Genomic DNA, 16,050 nt, shown 5'->3' on the forward strand with positions numbered 1-16,050 from the left:
ACAGAGGCAGAGGAAATGATGTCATCTCTCCTCGGCTCGGTATTTTCCGTTCCGGCGCAGAGGAGAGAAGACATAGATGTGAGTGCACAAACACTACACACACACACTACCCTAACCCCCCCTAATAAAGTTTTAACCCCTTGATCACCCCCCGTCGCCAGTGTCACTAAGCAATCATTTTTCTGATCGCTGTATTAGTGTCACTGGTGACGCTAGTTAGGGAGGTAAATATATAGGTTTGCCGTCAGTGTTTTATAGCGTCAGGGACCCCCATATACTACCTAATAAAGGTTTTAACCCCTTGATCTCCCCCATCGCCAGTGTCACTAAGCGATCGTTTTTCTGATCGCTGTATTAGTGTCACTGGTGACGCTAGTTAGGGAGGTAAATATATAGGTTCGCCGTCAGCATTCTATAGCGACAGGGACCCACATATACTACCTAATAAAGGTTTTAACCCCTTGATTGCCCCCTAAACCCTTTCACCAGTGATCACCGTATAACTGTTACGGGTGACGCTGGTTAGTTAGTTTTTTATAGTGTCAGGGCACCCGCCGTTTTTTACCGAATAAAGGTTTAGCCCCCTGATCGCCCGGCGGTGATATAACTTAGGTTTTAGGGTCAGATAGGGTCTGCGTCGCCCCAGGCAGCGTCAGGTTAGCGCCAGTAGCGCTAACACCCACGCACGCAGCATACACCTCCCTTAGTGGTATAGTATCTGAACGGATCAATATCTGATCCGATCAGATCTATACTAGCGTCCCCAGCAGTTTAGGGTTCCCAAAAATGCAGTGTTAGCGGGATCAGCCTAGATACCTGCTAGCACCTGCGTTTTGCCCCTCCGCCCGGCCCAGCCCAGCCCACCCAAGTGCAGTATCGATCGATCACTGTCACTTACAAAACACTAAACGCATAACTGCAGCGTTCGCAGAGTCAGGCCTGATCCCTGCGATCGCTAACAGTTTTTTTGGTAGCGTTTTGGTGAACTGGCAAGCACCAGCCCCAGGCAGCATCAGGTTAGTGCCAGTAGCGATAACACCCACGCACGCACCGTACACCTCCCTTAGTGGTATAGTATCTGAACGGATCAATAATTGATCCGATCAGATCTATACTAGCATCCCCAGCAGTTTAGGGTTCCCAAAAACGCAGTGTTAGCGGGATCAGCCCAGATACCTGCTAGCACCTGCATTTTGCCTCTGCGCCCGGCCCAGCCCACCCAAGTGCAGCATCGATCGATCACTGTCACTTACAAAACACTAAACGCATAACTGCAGTGTTTGCAGAGTCAGGCCTGATCCCTGAAATCGCTAACAGTAACACTTGGTGACGTGGCGAGTCCCATAAGTGCAGTTCAAGCTAGTGAGGTGGCAAGCACAAGTAGTGTCCCGCTACCACCAAGAAGAAGACAAACACAGGCCCGTTGTGCCCATAATGCCCTTCCTGCTGCATTCGCCAATCCTAATTGGGAACCCACCACTTCTGCAGCACCCGTACTTCCCCCATTCACATCCCCAACCAAATGCAGTCGGCTGCATGAGAGGCATTTTCTTTGTCCTCCCGAGTACCCCTACCCAACGAACCCCCCCAAAAAAGATGTCGTGTCTGCAGCAAGCGTGGATATAGGCGTGACACCCGCTATTATTTTCCCTCCTGTCCTGACAATCCTGGTGAATGTTTTGAACGCTACCATTCACTAGTTGAGTATTAGCGTAGGGTACAGCATTGCACAGACTAGGCACACTTTCACAGGGTCTCCCAAGATGCCATCGCATTTTGAGAGACCCGAACCTGGAACCGGTTACAGTTACAAAAGTTACAGTTACAAAAAAAAGTGTAAAAAAAACCACAAAAAAATATATTAAAATAAAAAAAAATAGTTGTCGTTTCATTGTTCTCTCTCTCTCTCTATTCTCTCTCTATTGTCCTGCTCTTTTTTTACTGTATTCTATTCTGCAATGTTTTATTATTATTATGTTTTATCAGGTTTACTTTTCAGGTATGCAATTTTTTATACTTTACCGTTTACTGTGTTTCACGACATTCACGACTTTGAGTGGTTATACCAGAATGATGCCTGCAGGTTTAGGTATCATCTTGGTATCATTCTTTTCAGCCAACGGTCGGCTTTCATGTAAAAGCAATCCTAGCGGCTAATTAGCCTCTAGACTGCTTTTACAAGCAGTGGGAGGGAATCCCCCCCCCCCCACCGTCTTCCGTGTTTTTCTCTGGCTCTCCTGTCTCAACAAACCGCCCCTAAACAGCCTCCGCTGTTTGTTCAGTGTGAAAGCCCGAGGGCTTTCACTCTGAAGCGGTGCGCAGGCAGGACGGTGAAAAAAGTCCTGCAAACCGCTTTTTTGGAGCAGTGAAGGAGCGGTGTATTCACCGCTCCTTCACCGCTCCTGCCCATTGAAATCAATGGGACAGCGCGGCTATACCGCGGCTATAGCCACGCTGTACGAGGGATTTTAACCCTTTTTCGGCCGCCACCGCTAGCGGCCGAATACCGCTGCAAGAACGACGGTACAGCAGCACTAAAAATATCGCTGTTGTACCGCCGACGCCCCCACCGCCCCAGTGTGAAAGGGGCCTAAATGTTGTGCATAAAATGCCAGGACAGTTCAACCCCCCCCCCAAATGACGCCATTTTGGAAAGTAGACACCCCAAGCTATTTGCTGAGAGGCATGTCGAGTCCATGGAATATTTTATATTGTGACACAAGTTGCGGGAAAAAGACAATTTTTTTTTTTTTTTGCACAAAGTTGTCACTAAATGATATATTGCTCAAACATGCCATGGGAATATGTAAAATTACACCCCAAAATACATTCTGTTGCTTCTCCTGAGTACGGGGATACCACGTGTGAGACTTTTTAGGAGTCTAGCCGCGTACGGACCCCGAAAACCAAGCACCGCCTTCAGGCTGTCTAAGGGCGTAAATTTTTGATTTCACTCTTCACTGCCTATCACAGTTTCGGAGGTCATGGAATGCCCAGGTGGCAGAAAAACCCCCCAAATGACCTTATTTTGGAAAGTAGACACCCCAAACTATTTGCTGAGAGGTATAGTGAGTATTTTGCAGACCTCACTTTTTGTCACAAAGTTTTAAAAATTGAAAAAAGAAAAAAAAATTTTTTTTTCTTGTCTTTCTTCATTTTCAAAAACAAATGAGAGCTGCAAAATACTCACCTTGCCCCGTAGCAAATAGCTTGGGGTGTCTACTTTCCAAAATGGGGTCATTTGGGGGGGTTTTGTGCCACCTGGGCATTCCATGGCCTCTGAAACTGTGATAGGAAGTGAGGAGTGAAATAAAAAATTTACACCCTTAGAAATCCTGAAGGCGGTGATTGGTTTTCGGGGCCCCGTACGCGGCTAGGCTTCCAAAAAAGTCCCACACATGTGGTATCCCCGTACTCAGGAGAAGCAGCTGAACGTATTTTGGGGTGCAATTCCACATATGCCCATGTACCCTAGTTTGTAGACGCTATAACTTTTGCGCAAACCAATAAATATACGCTTGTTGACATTTTTTTTTTACCAAAGACATGTGGTCGAATACATTTTGGCAAAAATGTATGACTAAAATTGAGTTTTTTGGATTTTTTTTTTTATAACAAAAAGTAGAAAATATCATTTTTTTTTTTCAAAATTTTCGGTCTTTTTCCGTTTATAGCGCAAAAAATAAAAACCACAGAGGTGCTCAAACACCATCAAAAGAAAGCTCTATTTGTGGGAAGAAAAGGACGCAAATTTCGTTTGGGTACAGCATTGCATGACTGCGCAATTAGCAGTTAAAGCGACGCATTGCCAAATTGTAAAAAGTGGTCTGGTCAGGAAGGGGGTAAATCCTTCCGGGGCTGAAGTGGTTAATGATCATGGTATCACTGTGCATGATTGGCCAGCAAACTTGCCTGACCTAAACCCCATAGCAAATCTGTGGGGTATTGTCAAGAGGAAGAAGAGAGACACCAGGCCCAACAATGCAGACGAGCTGAAGGCCGCTATAAAAGCAACCTGGGCTACCATAACATCTCAGCAGTGCCACAGGCTGATTGCCTCCATGCCACACTGCATTGATGCAGTAATTCATGCACTCAAGTATTGAGTGCATACTATACTGTACATGGACATAGGTTTCAGTAATCCAACATTTCTGTATTAAAAAAACTTTTTTTTTATTGGTCTTATGTAATATTCTAATTTTCTGAGATGCTGAATTTTGGGTTTTCACTAGCTGTAAGCCATAATCATCAAAATTTAAAAAAAAGGAATGCTTGAAACATATCACTCTGTGTGTAACGCATCTACAGTATATAAAATATGAGTTTCACTTATTGAATTCAATTACTGAAATAAATGAACTATTTGATGATATTCACATTTTTTGAGATGCACCTGTATATGCAGTTGGTGCAGCTCGTGTTTTCACGAGCACAGCAGCCTATTAATTTCAATGGGCTGCTGTACCTGTGGGAAATGCAGGAAAAAAGTCCTTGCACGTTTTTAAAATCATAGCCACACAAAAATTGCATGATGCTTTTGCACCATGCAACTTTCCACACCCAAAAATGTGCTGCTTTTTCAGATGCGTGGTGGTGCTATTAAAAATTATTGGCACCCCCACGTCTGCTAAAAAGCACTGCGTTTGCATGCGAGTGTGGGAATATGTGCGATTTACACGCATTCTCACAACCACATATATGTGAATCTAGCCATAGTCAGGTTTGCAGTTTAGCAACTTTTATGTTACAATTGTTAAGGTGTTTTTTTTTTTTTTTTTTAAAGGGTTAGTTCACTTTTCAGAAAAAATTGAAAAGATGAACTAACACCAAACAACCTCACCCCCCCCCCCCCCCCCCGGTCAATGCTGTACTTACCTCTGTGGGTGATGAGCTGTAAGTGACCACACAGCTGGTGCAGCAGTCTCAGGATTTTAAACCCCAGCGCTTCCCCCCTCTTTTTTTGCAGTGCTTCTTGGACAGGTGAGGGTGATTCTCTGTGCTGCTGCTGACCAATCACAAATATTCCGATCAGTCCTGGAAGTGTTGCAGAAAGAATAGGGAGAAGTGTGGGGATTTCAAATCCCTAGACCGCTGCTTCAGCTGTATGGGCACTGATAACTCATCACCCATGGAATAAAGTGGTCCCGGAGGGGTGGGGAGGGTTACAGTGTTGTTAGTTCACCTTTTCATTTTTTTTCTGAAAAGGTGAATTTACAGTTTAAGGTAGTATATTTTCAACCGTATGTTTATTGTAAACTGTTAAAATAATTGTCAAGAATGTGAAAAATAAAATGTACCTTTGGACATTTATCTCAGTTCTGCTTTTCCTTTTCTCCTACAACCACTATCAATTTACATTTACTAGAGCAATATAAACACACCCATAATAAAATGATGCAACTCATTTAACAGCTGTGGTTTGATGCAGTGCTGATCCAGAAGATCAATTCCTTATCAGAGTTTAACATGTCATATGTATCTGTTATGCATGCTATTGATATGGCATATAATATTTATTTCTGCATTGTCATATATTTGCAAGTTAAACATATATATATATTTATATTTTTTTAAGGTGCTGGAGAAAATCTAGAAAATACAATGACTGCTTTCAAACAGTAAGTATATTTCATATTTAAAATACTGGATTTATTTTAAATATAAAAAGGCTTATGCCTATAGTTTTTTATACTTTTACTTAAAGTGATTGTAAAGTCTCATTTTTGTTCTATAAAAACATATACATCTACAAACATGTTATACTTACCTGCTTTGTGCAGTGGATTTGCACAGAGCAGCCCGGATCCTCCTTTTCTCGGGTCCCTTTTCTGTACTCCTGGCCCCTCCCTCTTGTAGCGGGCCCCCACAGCAAGCAGCTTGGTAATGGGGGCACCGGAGCTGAGTCAGAGCCCCCTGTGTGCATTAAGACACAGGGCTGTGGCCTGGAACCACCCCCTCTCTCTCCTGAGTTGTAGACTGACTTTGATCGACAGCAGCGGGAGCCAATGGCGCCGCTGCTGTGTCTCTGCCAATCAGGGGGGAGAGTCCAGGACGGCCGAGACACTCGTGTACATAGCTGGTAAGTATTAGGAGGGCTGAGGGGGTGCTGCTGCACACAGAAGGCTTTTTATTTCAATGCAACTCCTTTAAAGCCCAAATAACAGGTGATGTTAGTACAGTGATCTGCCTGCTGTGCTATTGTGTTCTGACAAGGGGAATGCCCCCCCCCTAAAAAGGCATACTGTTCAGACGCCAGTCAGCTGCTGGTTCTCCAGCATGCCTGTTTGACCAAAGCCAGACGTTAGGCCAGCTTCTGACTGACAGGCTGCTGTACACACTAACCGAATGTTGAATGGTTTCTCTTGAACCGGGTGATGTTCGGCCTGTGTGTACCAGCCTTTAAAAGCAGCGGGGGACAGATGCAGCATTGGATCGATACTACATCCACCTAGCTGCGTATGGATGTTTTTTTTTTTTTTTTTTTTTTTTTTTTTAAAACCTGCAGTTCTCTATTCAATCAGCTAAATACATTACAGTGGAATCAAAACAAAAGGTGTTCAAAGGCATAGATGGATGGAAATTCGGTTGGTTCAGCAGGGACAGGCCAAATTTTGATCTGTGTGGTCGTCCCTGTTTGACAGAAGTCAATTGTTATGTCAACTTCTGCAGAACAGAAAAGCTTGAAAACGTTTGTTGATAGTCCCGCTTTCAGAATGCAATGCCCTGGCAAGGGAGGAGATTCCACCATCCACGTTGCTTGTGTGGATGGAGGAATCTGTTTGTTTCGTTCAGTCTGCTGGCTGGACAAAAAATAACAACCCATTTATGGCCAGCTTTACAGTTCATTGCTTTAGAAAGCAGCAAGAACTTGAATGGAAATGCCTGTCCCCTGCCAACATGCTATAGAGTGGGACCCATACTTTCTGTGTGTAAGCAGTGGTCTCTTTGCAGGGGTCTCACATGTTTCCTTCGAGTAAAAACTAGAGTCCCTTTTTTTTATCCGCGGTGGTGCAAAAACCTAAATGGAAAAAACCCATAAGTGAATAAAAAGCATGCATGTGAAACACACACTAAAAAGTGTACTTAAGGGTTTGCTTTTAGTCCATACCCCAAAGGAGTAGGACCTCTACCCTGATCCCCGAGGCGCAAGGCTCCTGACAGGGACTAAGGTTTCCAATGGTCTGCCTAGCCAGAAGGCCTGGTAGATCACGTTCTTCTAGGTCAGCCAGAGCCGACCATTGAATACTTGGTCGAGGGGCTCTCCTGAAGACACCCCCCTTAGGCAGGGGAGGAAGGAGAGGACCACACATCCTCCCCCTAGACATCAGGGCAAGCTTGAGGAGTCACACCCTTCATCCTTGAGAAAAAAAACACACAATAGTGAAAGGTGACAAACGTGGGAGAGAAATGAATAAAAAAATAATAAAGTGGCCATGCAATTGTGCACTGGCCGGGCCCTGAGGCCTGGTAGACAAAAATTGCTCCCCGGACCTAGCCAAAAGGCCCAACCCTAAAAGGCGCAGTGCAGAGAAAAAGCAATTTAGTGACTGTGACCTTGTGCCTTTTGACACGTGGGGTCTCACACACAAGTGTTACTAAGAGCACCCCTAGGGCGACCACTTCCACGGGGCAAAGACACTGTGGACCTTCTGCCTTCCCAGCCCATGGCCAGACAAGGTAGAATGTTCAAATCAGGAGGTAATGGGCTTTTTCAGCTTTCCAATGGGAATTATTCCCATGCCCCAACTGCCTGTGGGTGCCCCGGTTTCTGTTCCAGCCAGGACAAACTTTCCAAGCTCCCATCACTCTAGCAGAGATTCATAGCCACCACTCCAACTTTGGTCGGGTCAGAATGATAGCACAGAACCTCCAGTAGATCACTGATAAGAACAGATACTACACTTGATCTTAGCCAAAAGACCGAGAAAGACCTCTGAGTAAAAACTAGAGTGCTCTAATCAGCAGGGAGCATGAGCATTGCAGAGATATAGCTCTCATTCTTCAAGGCTAGTGTCTGACCTCTGCAGACACACCACTGCTATATATACAGTGTGTATATATATAAATCTTACAAACATTCTAAAATAAATATACAATAAAATATAAAATATCAATAACATATTTATGGTTGGTTTTGCATTTGCACATAGTATACTATCTTTTTCTGGTAACAGCTAGTTTTAGATTTTATTCTTAAGTAATAGATAACATTTAGTAGTATAATTCAGTCGTAAACTAACCCCTGCGGAGGGGAACCTTTCAATAGTGGAAAAGGTCATTGGTGGTCATTGAGTAGAACCTACCATCATTAAGGTATAACCTTTTGGGCAGACAATTCTGAATGATTACAGATCATACTCCACCAAGGGAACAATTCAAGGACCATAAGATTGTTTCTGGCTTTGCAAGACTTTAAATTGTATGTAGAACACAGGCCAGGGATTCTGATGAACTTTTACACATCCAATATATGTTGGCAATACTGTGACTGCTAAACCACAGTAAATAGGTTAAAGCGGGGGTCCACCTATCTATCGTTTTTTTTTTTTTTTGAGTTCATTCACAAACTTTTCTTCTCAGCATTACATACTGACATATTGTGTGTAATATGTCCGCTTGTGTCAGATTTCGTCGGAAAGAATAACTTATATTATTCACTGCAGGCGGTTTCCATCTTCATTGTGGGCATTTGAAGCCCACAAGCATTTATTTCCTGGATGTGGTGAATGCTGTGCTCCCAGCATTCACCGCTCATTCCCGCACATGCTCAGTGGCATCCTGGGAAGCCTGAGACTAGCTCCCAGGAGTCTGGGAGAGGCTAGAAACACGCCTACTCCCATGGGAGGAGAACCAGCAAGTGCAAAGAAGAATAGAAAAATAAAAGGTAATTACAGCGATTTAAATTTTTTTAAATGGCATGTCAGCATCTAGGCAAGGAAGAGAATACATACAGATATTGTTCAAAATTTGGTTAGAACCCCGCTTTAAGAAAAGGGTGCTGGCAATGTTCAGGCATATAGGCATTTTTCCACTCCAATTTTTTTTTTTTTTTTTTTATGCATAATCTGTGCCACTCCTGCCTTTCAGGATTTAGTACTACATTACAATCTTCTCTTTGGTGGCATAGCAACCAGTATAATGGCCAGAGCATGTCCCAGTAACTCCAACAGGTCAAATATGGTTTAATTTACTTTCAGGCTTATTATATCAACAGTACATACCGAAACATAGATGTGAAGAGAGTTGTAACTCCTATCAACCAATCATATTGCACTTTAGTAGAATCAACTGACATGCTTTTTGGTTGCTGTCGCTTTTCACATTATCAAAGCTTTGCACTACAGCAAGAGAAAAAAGTATTTGATTCCCTGCTGATTTTGTACGTTTGCCCACTGACAAATAAATGATCAGTCTGTAATTTTAATGATAGGTTTATTTTAACAGTGAGAGACAGAATAACAACAAAAATATCCAGAAAAAAACTAATTTCAAAAAAGTTATAAATCGATTTGAATTTTAATGAGTGAAATAAGTATTTGATCCCCTATCAATCAGCAAGATTTCTGGCTCCCAGGGGTCTTCTATACAGATAACGAGCTGAGATTAGGAGCACTCTCTTAAAGGGAGTGCATCTAATTTCAGCTTGTTACCTGTATAAAAGGACACCTGTCCACAGCAGCAATCAATTAATCAGATTCTCAAGGCAGCTGGAACCATAGTCACCAAGAAAACAATTGGTAACACACTACGCCGTATAGGAATGAAATCCTGCAGCGCTCGCAAGGTCCCCCTGCTCAAGAAAGCACATTTCAATGTCAAGCCCGTCTTGAGTTTGCTAATGAACATCTGAATGACAGGTACCCTGTCCCCACTTTTGTCGGACCACCGTCCAGCCCCCTCCTCCTTCCCCTACTGTCGGGCCAGTAGGAGAGCGCAGCCACACTTTGCTTATGCGCAGTGGGGACTTACTGGCAATGGTGGCGGACTTACTGGCAAGGGGTCTTCTATACAGATAACGAGCTGAGATTAGGAGCACTCTCTTAAAGGGAGTGCATCTAATTTCAGCTTGTTACCTGTATAAAAAGACACCCGTCCACAGCAGCAATCAATTAATCAGATTCCAATCTCTCCACCATGGCCAAGACCAAAGAGCTGTCCAAGGATGTCAGGGACAAGATTGTAGACCTACACAAGGCTGGAATGGGCTACAAGACCATCACCAAGCAACTTGGTGAGAGGGTGACAACAGTTGGTGCGATTATTTGCAAATGGAAGAAACACAAAATAACTGTCAATCTTCCTCGGTCTGGGGCTCCATGCAAGATCTCACCTCGTGGAGTTTCAATGATCATGAGAAGGGTGAGGATACAGCCCAAAACTACACAGGAGAATCTTATCATTGATCTCAAGGCAGCTTGGACCATAGTCACCAAGAAAGCAATTGATAACACACTACAACGTATAGGAATGAAATCCTGCAGCGCTCGCAAGGTCCCCCTGCTCAAGAAAGCACATGTCAATGTCAAGCCCATCTGAAGTTTGCTAATGAACATCTGAATGACAGGTACCCTGACCCCACTTCTGTCGGACCACCGTCCAGCCCCCTCCTCCTTCCCCTACTGTCGGACCAGTAGGAGAGCGCAGCCACACTTTGCTTATGCGCAGTGGGGACTTACTCGCAATGGTGGCGGCAGCACCCGACAGCCGATGGAAACATCGTCTGCAGGGGCCGATATCGCTAGACTCCAGGACAGGCAAGTGTCCTAATATTAAAAGTCAACAGCTACAGTATGTGTAGCTGCTGGCTTATAATTTTTTGAGGGGAAGACGGAACTCCTCTTTAATGACTTGGAGAGGATCTGCAAAGAGGAGTGGGACAAAATCCCTCCTTAGATGTGTGCAAACCTGGTGGACAACTACAAGAAACTTCTGACCTCTGAGTGCCAACAAGGGTTTTGCCACCAAGTACTAAGTCATGTTTTTGCGAAGGGGTCAAATACTTAATTCACTCATGAAAATGCAAATCAATTTATAATTTTTTAAAATGTTTTTCTGGATATTTTGGTCTCACACCGTTAATGTAAACCTACTATTAAACTTATAGACTGATCATTGCTTTGTCAGTGGGCAAATGTACAAAATCAGCAGGGGATCAAATACTTTTTTCCCTCACTGAACCTTATTGTTTTTTCTGGAATTGGAATTTCAGGAGGAATTATATCATCAGACGCCATTCATCTTTTGAAGGAACGCACTCATATTTCTCTTAGCAAGGGTTTCCTGTATATTTAAGAAATCTAGCAATAAGCTACCATTCTTGGAATTCATTTTTTAAATTTTAGTAATAATAAATATAATAAAATGCCTTTTTTTTTTAATAGCCAGTTCCCCTTGTCTTGTTAATCAGTGGCAGAGTTGGAAGTGGGAGCCTAATGTTATCTTAAAGCTGCCGACTATTCAGCAGCAGGAGTTCTGTGAAGCGCTAGTGGGCTTTCTTATTCCCCACTGCACTAACTTCATTCCTCTTTATTTGGCAACATCATGTTAATAAATTAGTAGAGTAAGCCTTAGGACATTAAAAATTACAGACATTTTGAAAGGAAAATAGTCCCTCTGTGCATAAGAACATACAGTTACTTCCTAAATAGATATACTTAGTGGTTTAATAGAAAATCTCCTGTGTAATTGCCTACAAATGACACAGGGCAATGATACATAATGGGGACACTTTGATTAGGAGACCATCTGCCACAAGTTATCATAGAAAATATTGCCTCTTCCATGAAAATTGTACATATCCTTTCACATGTAGCAGAATCTTTTTTCATGTATGTTTATGTAGTACATTTACCACTGCTGTACATTCTTGGTCCGTTTACCGTGACGGTACTCTGTGTGGTACATGGTAGTTTGATAGAGCTAAAGGTGATAAGGCCAGACCACCAAGGGCCAGATCTGAACTTCAGACTAGCTAAGGCCTAGTGGTATCATCTAAGATTGTGGCTTAAAGTGAACTTTTGCTTTGCCAATGCAGGACAAAGCAACAGCTTCGCTTTAATGCAGGCACATGTGGCAGCCTGTTTTCATCTTCCCTTTGCTTCACATCCTGATTTGCCCAAGGAGAATCGGCCCTGTGTAAGCTTCAATGTGATTCCAGTTAAAGTTAAAGTAGCATTCTGGTTAAATTCGTAGGCAATTTCTCATTTTTTTTAAGGAATAAAGGAGGATTACAACCCCTGTCAGTTTTTTTTTTTTTTTGCCAGCTGTGTTGGGGATATTTACTTCACTTCCTGACCCATTGCCAAAACAGGAAGTGAGTAAATCCATGCAAATTGGAAAATTGAAAAATATCCCCATTAGAAGATTTCTCCTCTAATACTGTTCTGAGGACATCCCAAAAATTGGTATTGTTTATCTTGGTTCTTTTACTTTCACGTTTGATAATAACGGTAAACAGGGGGTGAATCTCCCTAACCAGGGCACAGACTGCAATAAAAACAGATGAACTAATTCTTATCTACTCTGTCCAAAACTAAAAAAAAAAGTTTTCCCTTTAGTTACGCAGGGTTGAGGTCCTACTCTTCACCCCTATTTGAAAGACAACTGCCAAGCACCAGAGCTGCCACATGAGAAGAAATTCATGAGTCACATGCTTTCCCTTATACCCAGAAGTAGTGGGTATTTTTCTTTTTTCACAAGCTCAGTTCACACTGTCGTGACTTGAGATTCGACTTGTGAGACCCCAAGTCACGTAAAATGTGAAATCCCATGTTAGTCAGTGCTGGCTGTCTTAATTATTACTACTGAAGTCGCTCCTACTTTAGAAAAGCTTCCTGTACTACTTGAAGGTGACTTCTATCCGACCTGTGCCCATAGACTTTGATGAAAGTTGCCTCCAAGTTGGATCCACATCTATATTGATGTAATTTGGATCCGACATTACAGGAAGATTACCCAGGCATTCCCTAAAAGTTGCTTCAAAGTCCCCTGTACGCTTGCATGCATTTAATTGAAATCAATGTACTCCCTCTAGTGCCTGGCATCTGAAAGTAGAGACAGCAGAATATGCCTTCTATATTGACGTTCATTAAACAATTTAATCTGCAGATCAGAAATGTCCCCTTCTTTGGGTTCCAATATCCTCTTTAGAGTGAGCAGTTTGTTAATGAGAAACCGGCTTACACAGTTGGTAAGTTATGCCTTAGAAAAGATCTACACCAAACGTGGCAAAAGAAGATAATGAGCTGCAGTATTGGCAGGCTCTATTTATAGATATGGATGTCACAGGTCAAATGTTTTGCATTGGTGGGCTATGAAGGCTAAAAGACCCACCAGTTCAATCTAAATAAGATACCACTCATCAATCAATCAATACTTTACTGTCGTTGGTTAAATGTTTAATTATAAAATAAAGAATGTATACATATAGTAAAAAAAGATATAAACTATCTATTTAAAAACTCAGAAACGTAAAGAAAAAAGTACATTGGCCCAAAATGATTATAGTTTTGTTTTAAGGTTAACTGCACATTTCTGAACAATTTTTGTTCCTCAAAGCATAGTAGCCTCATTTACTAGTCTAAAATGTGGTTACAGTATTTAGTAGGTTAAGTAAGGTAAACGATAAGGAATAACCTGTTATCAATTCGTCTTGCCAATGATATGTGTGGCAAAACCCCCTCTAGATATTGTGACATACTGTATGCAGATAGCGTGTACTGACCTGACTTGAAATTTTGATGAGTTCACTTCTCAAGCAAGTTTCATTTCTGCAGAGAGAAGGAAAAGTTCTCCATATGAAATTATTGTCACATTTGTGCTGAGTTTTCAAGACAGTGCGTGTGAGCTGGAAAGGGTCAGTGTCCTTTTTCCCCTTGGTATTGCTAATTAAGCTCAAATGCACTATGCCTTGTAGTCTTTCTGTCACAGCAACAGTCTGCAGGGTAGTAAATTTGCTGACAATAACTAGTATGCATCTCAACCTCAAGGCTTAAATCTCAAAGAGCAATGTCATAAATCCGTTTTTATAAATGATTCAAAGCAGAGATTAAATAAAACTAAACTGAGCTTTGCTAAAAGTAGTAGCTTTGGGCCCTCATCCCTTTGTTTGAAATTAGTATTGCATAGACAAAGCCCTCCCTTTATATTGTCTGTACTGGCACGGCTTACCCCATCAGACAGCTTCCTACAAGCGCATCCTCCCTTGTAACAGGCAGGTGCCCAGCCCTGACCAGTCTCTCTATCCTCCTTGGTTTACTGCAGGAGCATGAAGGTTGTACTTAGGTCAACTGGATATTCACCAGCCTTGAAGAACCTCCAGGGTTGCCTTGTGGATAATGTGTCTCTGAATGAAGGCTAAAATAAAGTTTTTAGAAACAGGGCTGGGCACTTTTCTTTCAATATTTTATAAAAACACCTGAAATGGTTGTGCGGATATACCAAACAGCAAGGAATAAGTTAACCACACCCCCTCTCAAAGTCCAAGCTGTGTATGGGGAAGTTTACAAATAGTTATTTTGGTTATGGGTTGATACTGGGATCTCCTTTTCAAGATTATTAACTCTCTCCACCTTGCAATGTAATCTTACTTCTCCTATGACAAGAAGAATCCCAATGGTCTCATTTATAGGTAAAGTTGGCCCAGGGAAAATCAGATTGCCTCTCTGGAATCAGGAAGGAATTTTTTCCCCTGCTGTAGCAAATTGGATCATGCTTTGCTGGGGTTTTTCGCCTTCCTCTGGATCAACTTTTGGTTGAACTAGATGGACTTGTGTCTTTTTTTCTACCTGACTAACTATATCAATGACTATAACTATATCAATATCAATGACTATATCAACTGAACATATAGGAACAAAAAGGTATACATGTAATACAGTGTTCAAGTGAAATGTTCTGTATGTTACATAGGTCTAATGTTATAAATTAAAGTAGGCAAAATCTCTTGTAGACACTGCTGGGTGAATAAAGAAACAGAAAATAAAGCGTATATTGGACAGCCAATTTTTTTTCATTGTCTAAAATGCCAAGCTGCTGCTAACAAAGCAAACAGAATATTGGCATGCATTAAAAAGGGGATCAACTCCAGAGATAAAATAATTCTCCCGCTCTACAAGACTCTGCTCCGGCCGCATCTAGAGTATGCTGTCCAGTTCTGGGCACCAGTCCTCAGGAAGGATGTACTGGAAATGGAGTGAGTACAAAGAAGGGCAACAAAGCTAATAAAGGGTCTGAAGGATATTAGTTGTGAGGAAAGGTTGCGAGCACTGAACTTATTCTATATGGAGAAGAGACGCTTGAGAGGGGATATGATTTCAATATACAAATACCATACTGGTGACCCCACAATAGGGATAAAACTTTTTCGCGGAAGGGGGTTTAATAAAACTCGTGGCCACTCATTAAAATTAGAAGAAAAGAGGTTTAACCTTAAACTACCTAGAGGGTTCTTTAATGCAAGAGCGGCAAGGATGTGGAATTCCCTTCCGCAGGCGGTGGTCTCAGCGGGGGGGCATTGATAGTTTCAAGAAACTATTAGATAAGCACCTGAACGACCACAACTTACAGGGATATACAATATAATACTGACATATAATCACACACACAGATTGGACTTGATGGACTTGTGTCTTTTTTTTAACCTCACCTACTATGTAACTATGTCTTTCTTCACGTTTTTGCACACTAGCCCCTCTGTGTAGTTCCAATTCCTTTGATTATTTTCTTAATTAACCATGCTTTGTTTTTTCACTTTTTAGTGCTGTCAGGCTGGGAACAGATATGTTGGAACTTGATTGTCATCTTACGAAAGATGAGAAGGTTGTAGTGTCACATGATGGAAACTTGAAGAGGTCTACAGGTGTCAGTGTTAATATATCAGAGTTGGACTACTGTGTGAGTATCACATGTCTGCTTCTGGATTTTGGCATTCTGAAAATAATCGTTTCCCTACCTTTTACATGAGAAAAACCATGAATGGCTACAGTAGTTATGGTATTGAGACATATCTAGACCTGTTTTCGTAAAAGTGGGCCTGGTTGAGCATCT

The 16,050-nt window shown here is 42.2% G+C and overlaps 1 protein-coding gene and 1 pseudogene across 3 annotated transcripts in view; one reads left to right on the plus strand and one right to left on the minus strand.

Annotated features, from left to right (window-relative positions):
* The window catches only part of GDPD1 (glycerophosphodiester phosphodiesterase domain containing 1), a 163,957-nt gene that overhangs the window by 77,803 nt on the left and 70,104 nt on the right, over positions 1-16,050 (plus strand). For all 3 annotated transcript variants that reach the window (XM_073616525.1, XM_073616523.1, XM_073616524.1), the window contains 2 exons: positions 5,579-5,621; positions 15,762-15,897. In XM_073616525.1, coding sequence (XP_073472626.1) covers positions 5,579-5,621; positions 15,762-15,897 — 179 coding nt within the window. The remainder of the gene's footprint in view (positions 1-5,578; positions 5,622-15,761; positions 15,898-16,050) is intronic.
* On the minus strand, positions 7,816-7,936 carry LOC141130875 (U2 spliceosomal RNA; annotated as a pseudogene).

The sequence above is a fragment of the Aquarana catesbeiana genome, linkage group LG02 (genome assembly GCF_042186555.1).
Source record: "Aquarana catesbeiana isolate 2022-GZ linkage group LG02, ASM4218655v1, whole genome shotgun sequence".
NCBI classification, from domain to species: domain Eukaryota; kingdom Metazoa; phylum Chordata; class Amphibia; order Anura; family Ranidae; genus Aquarana; species Aquarana catesbeiana.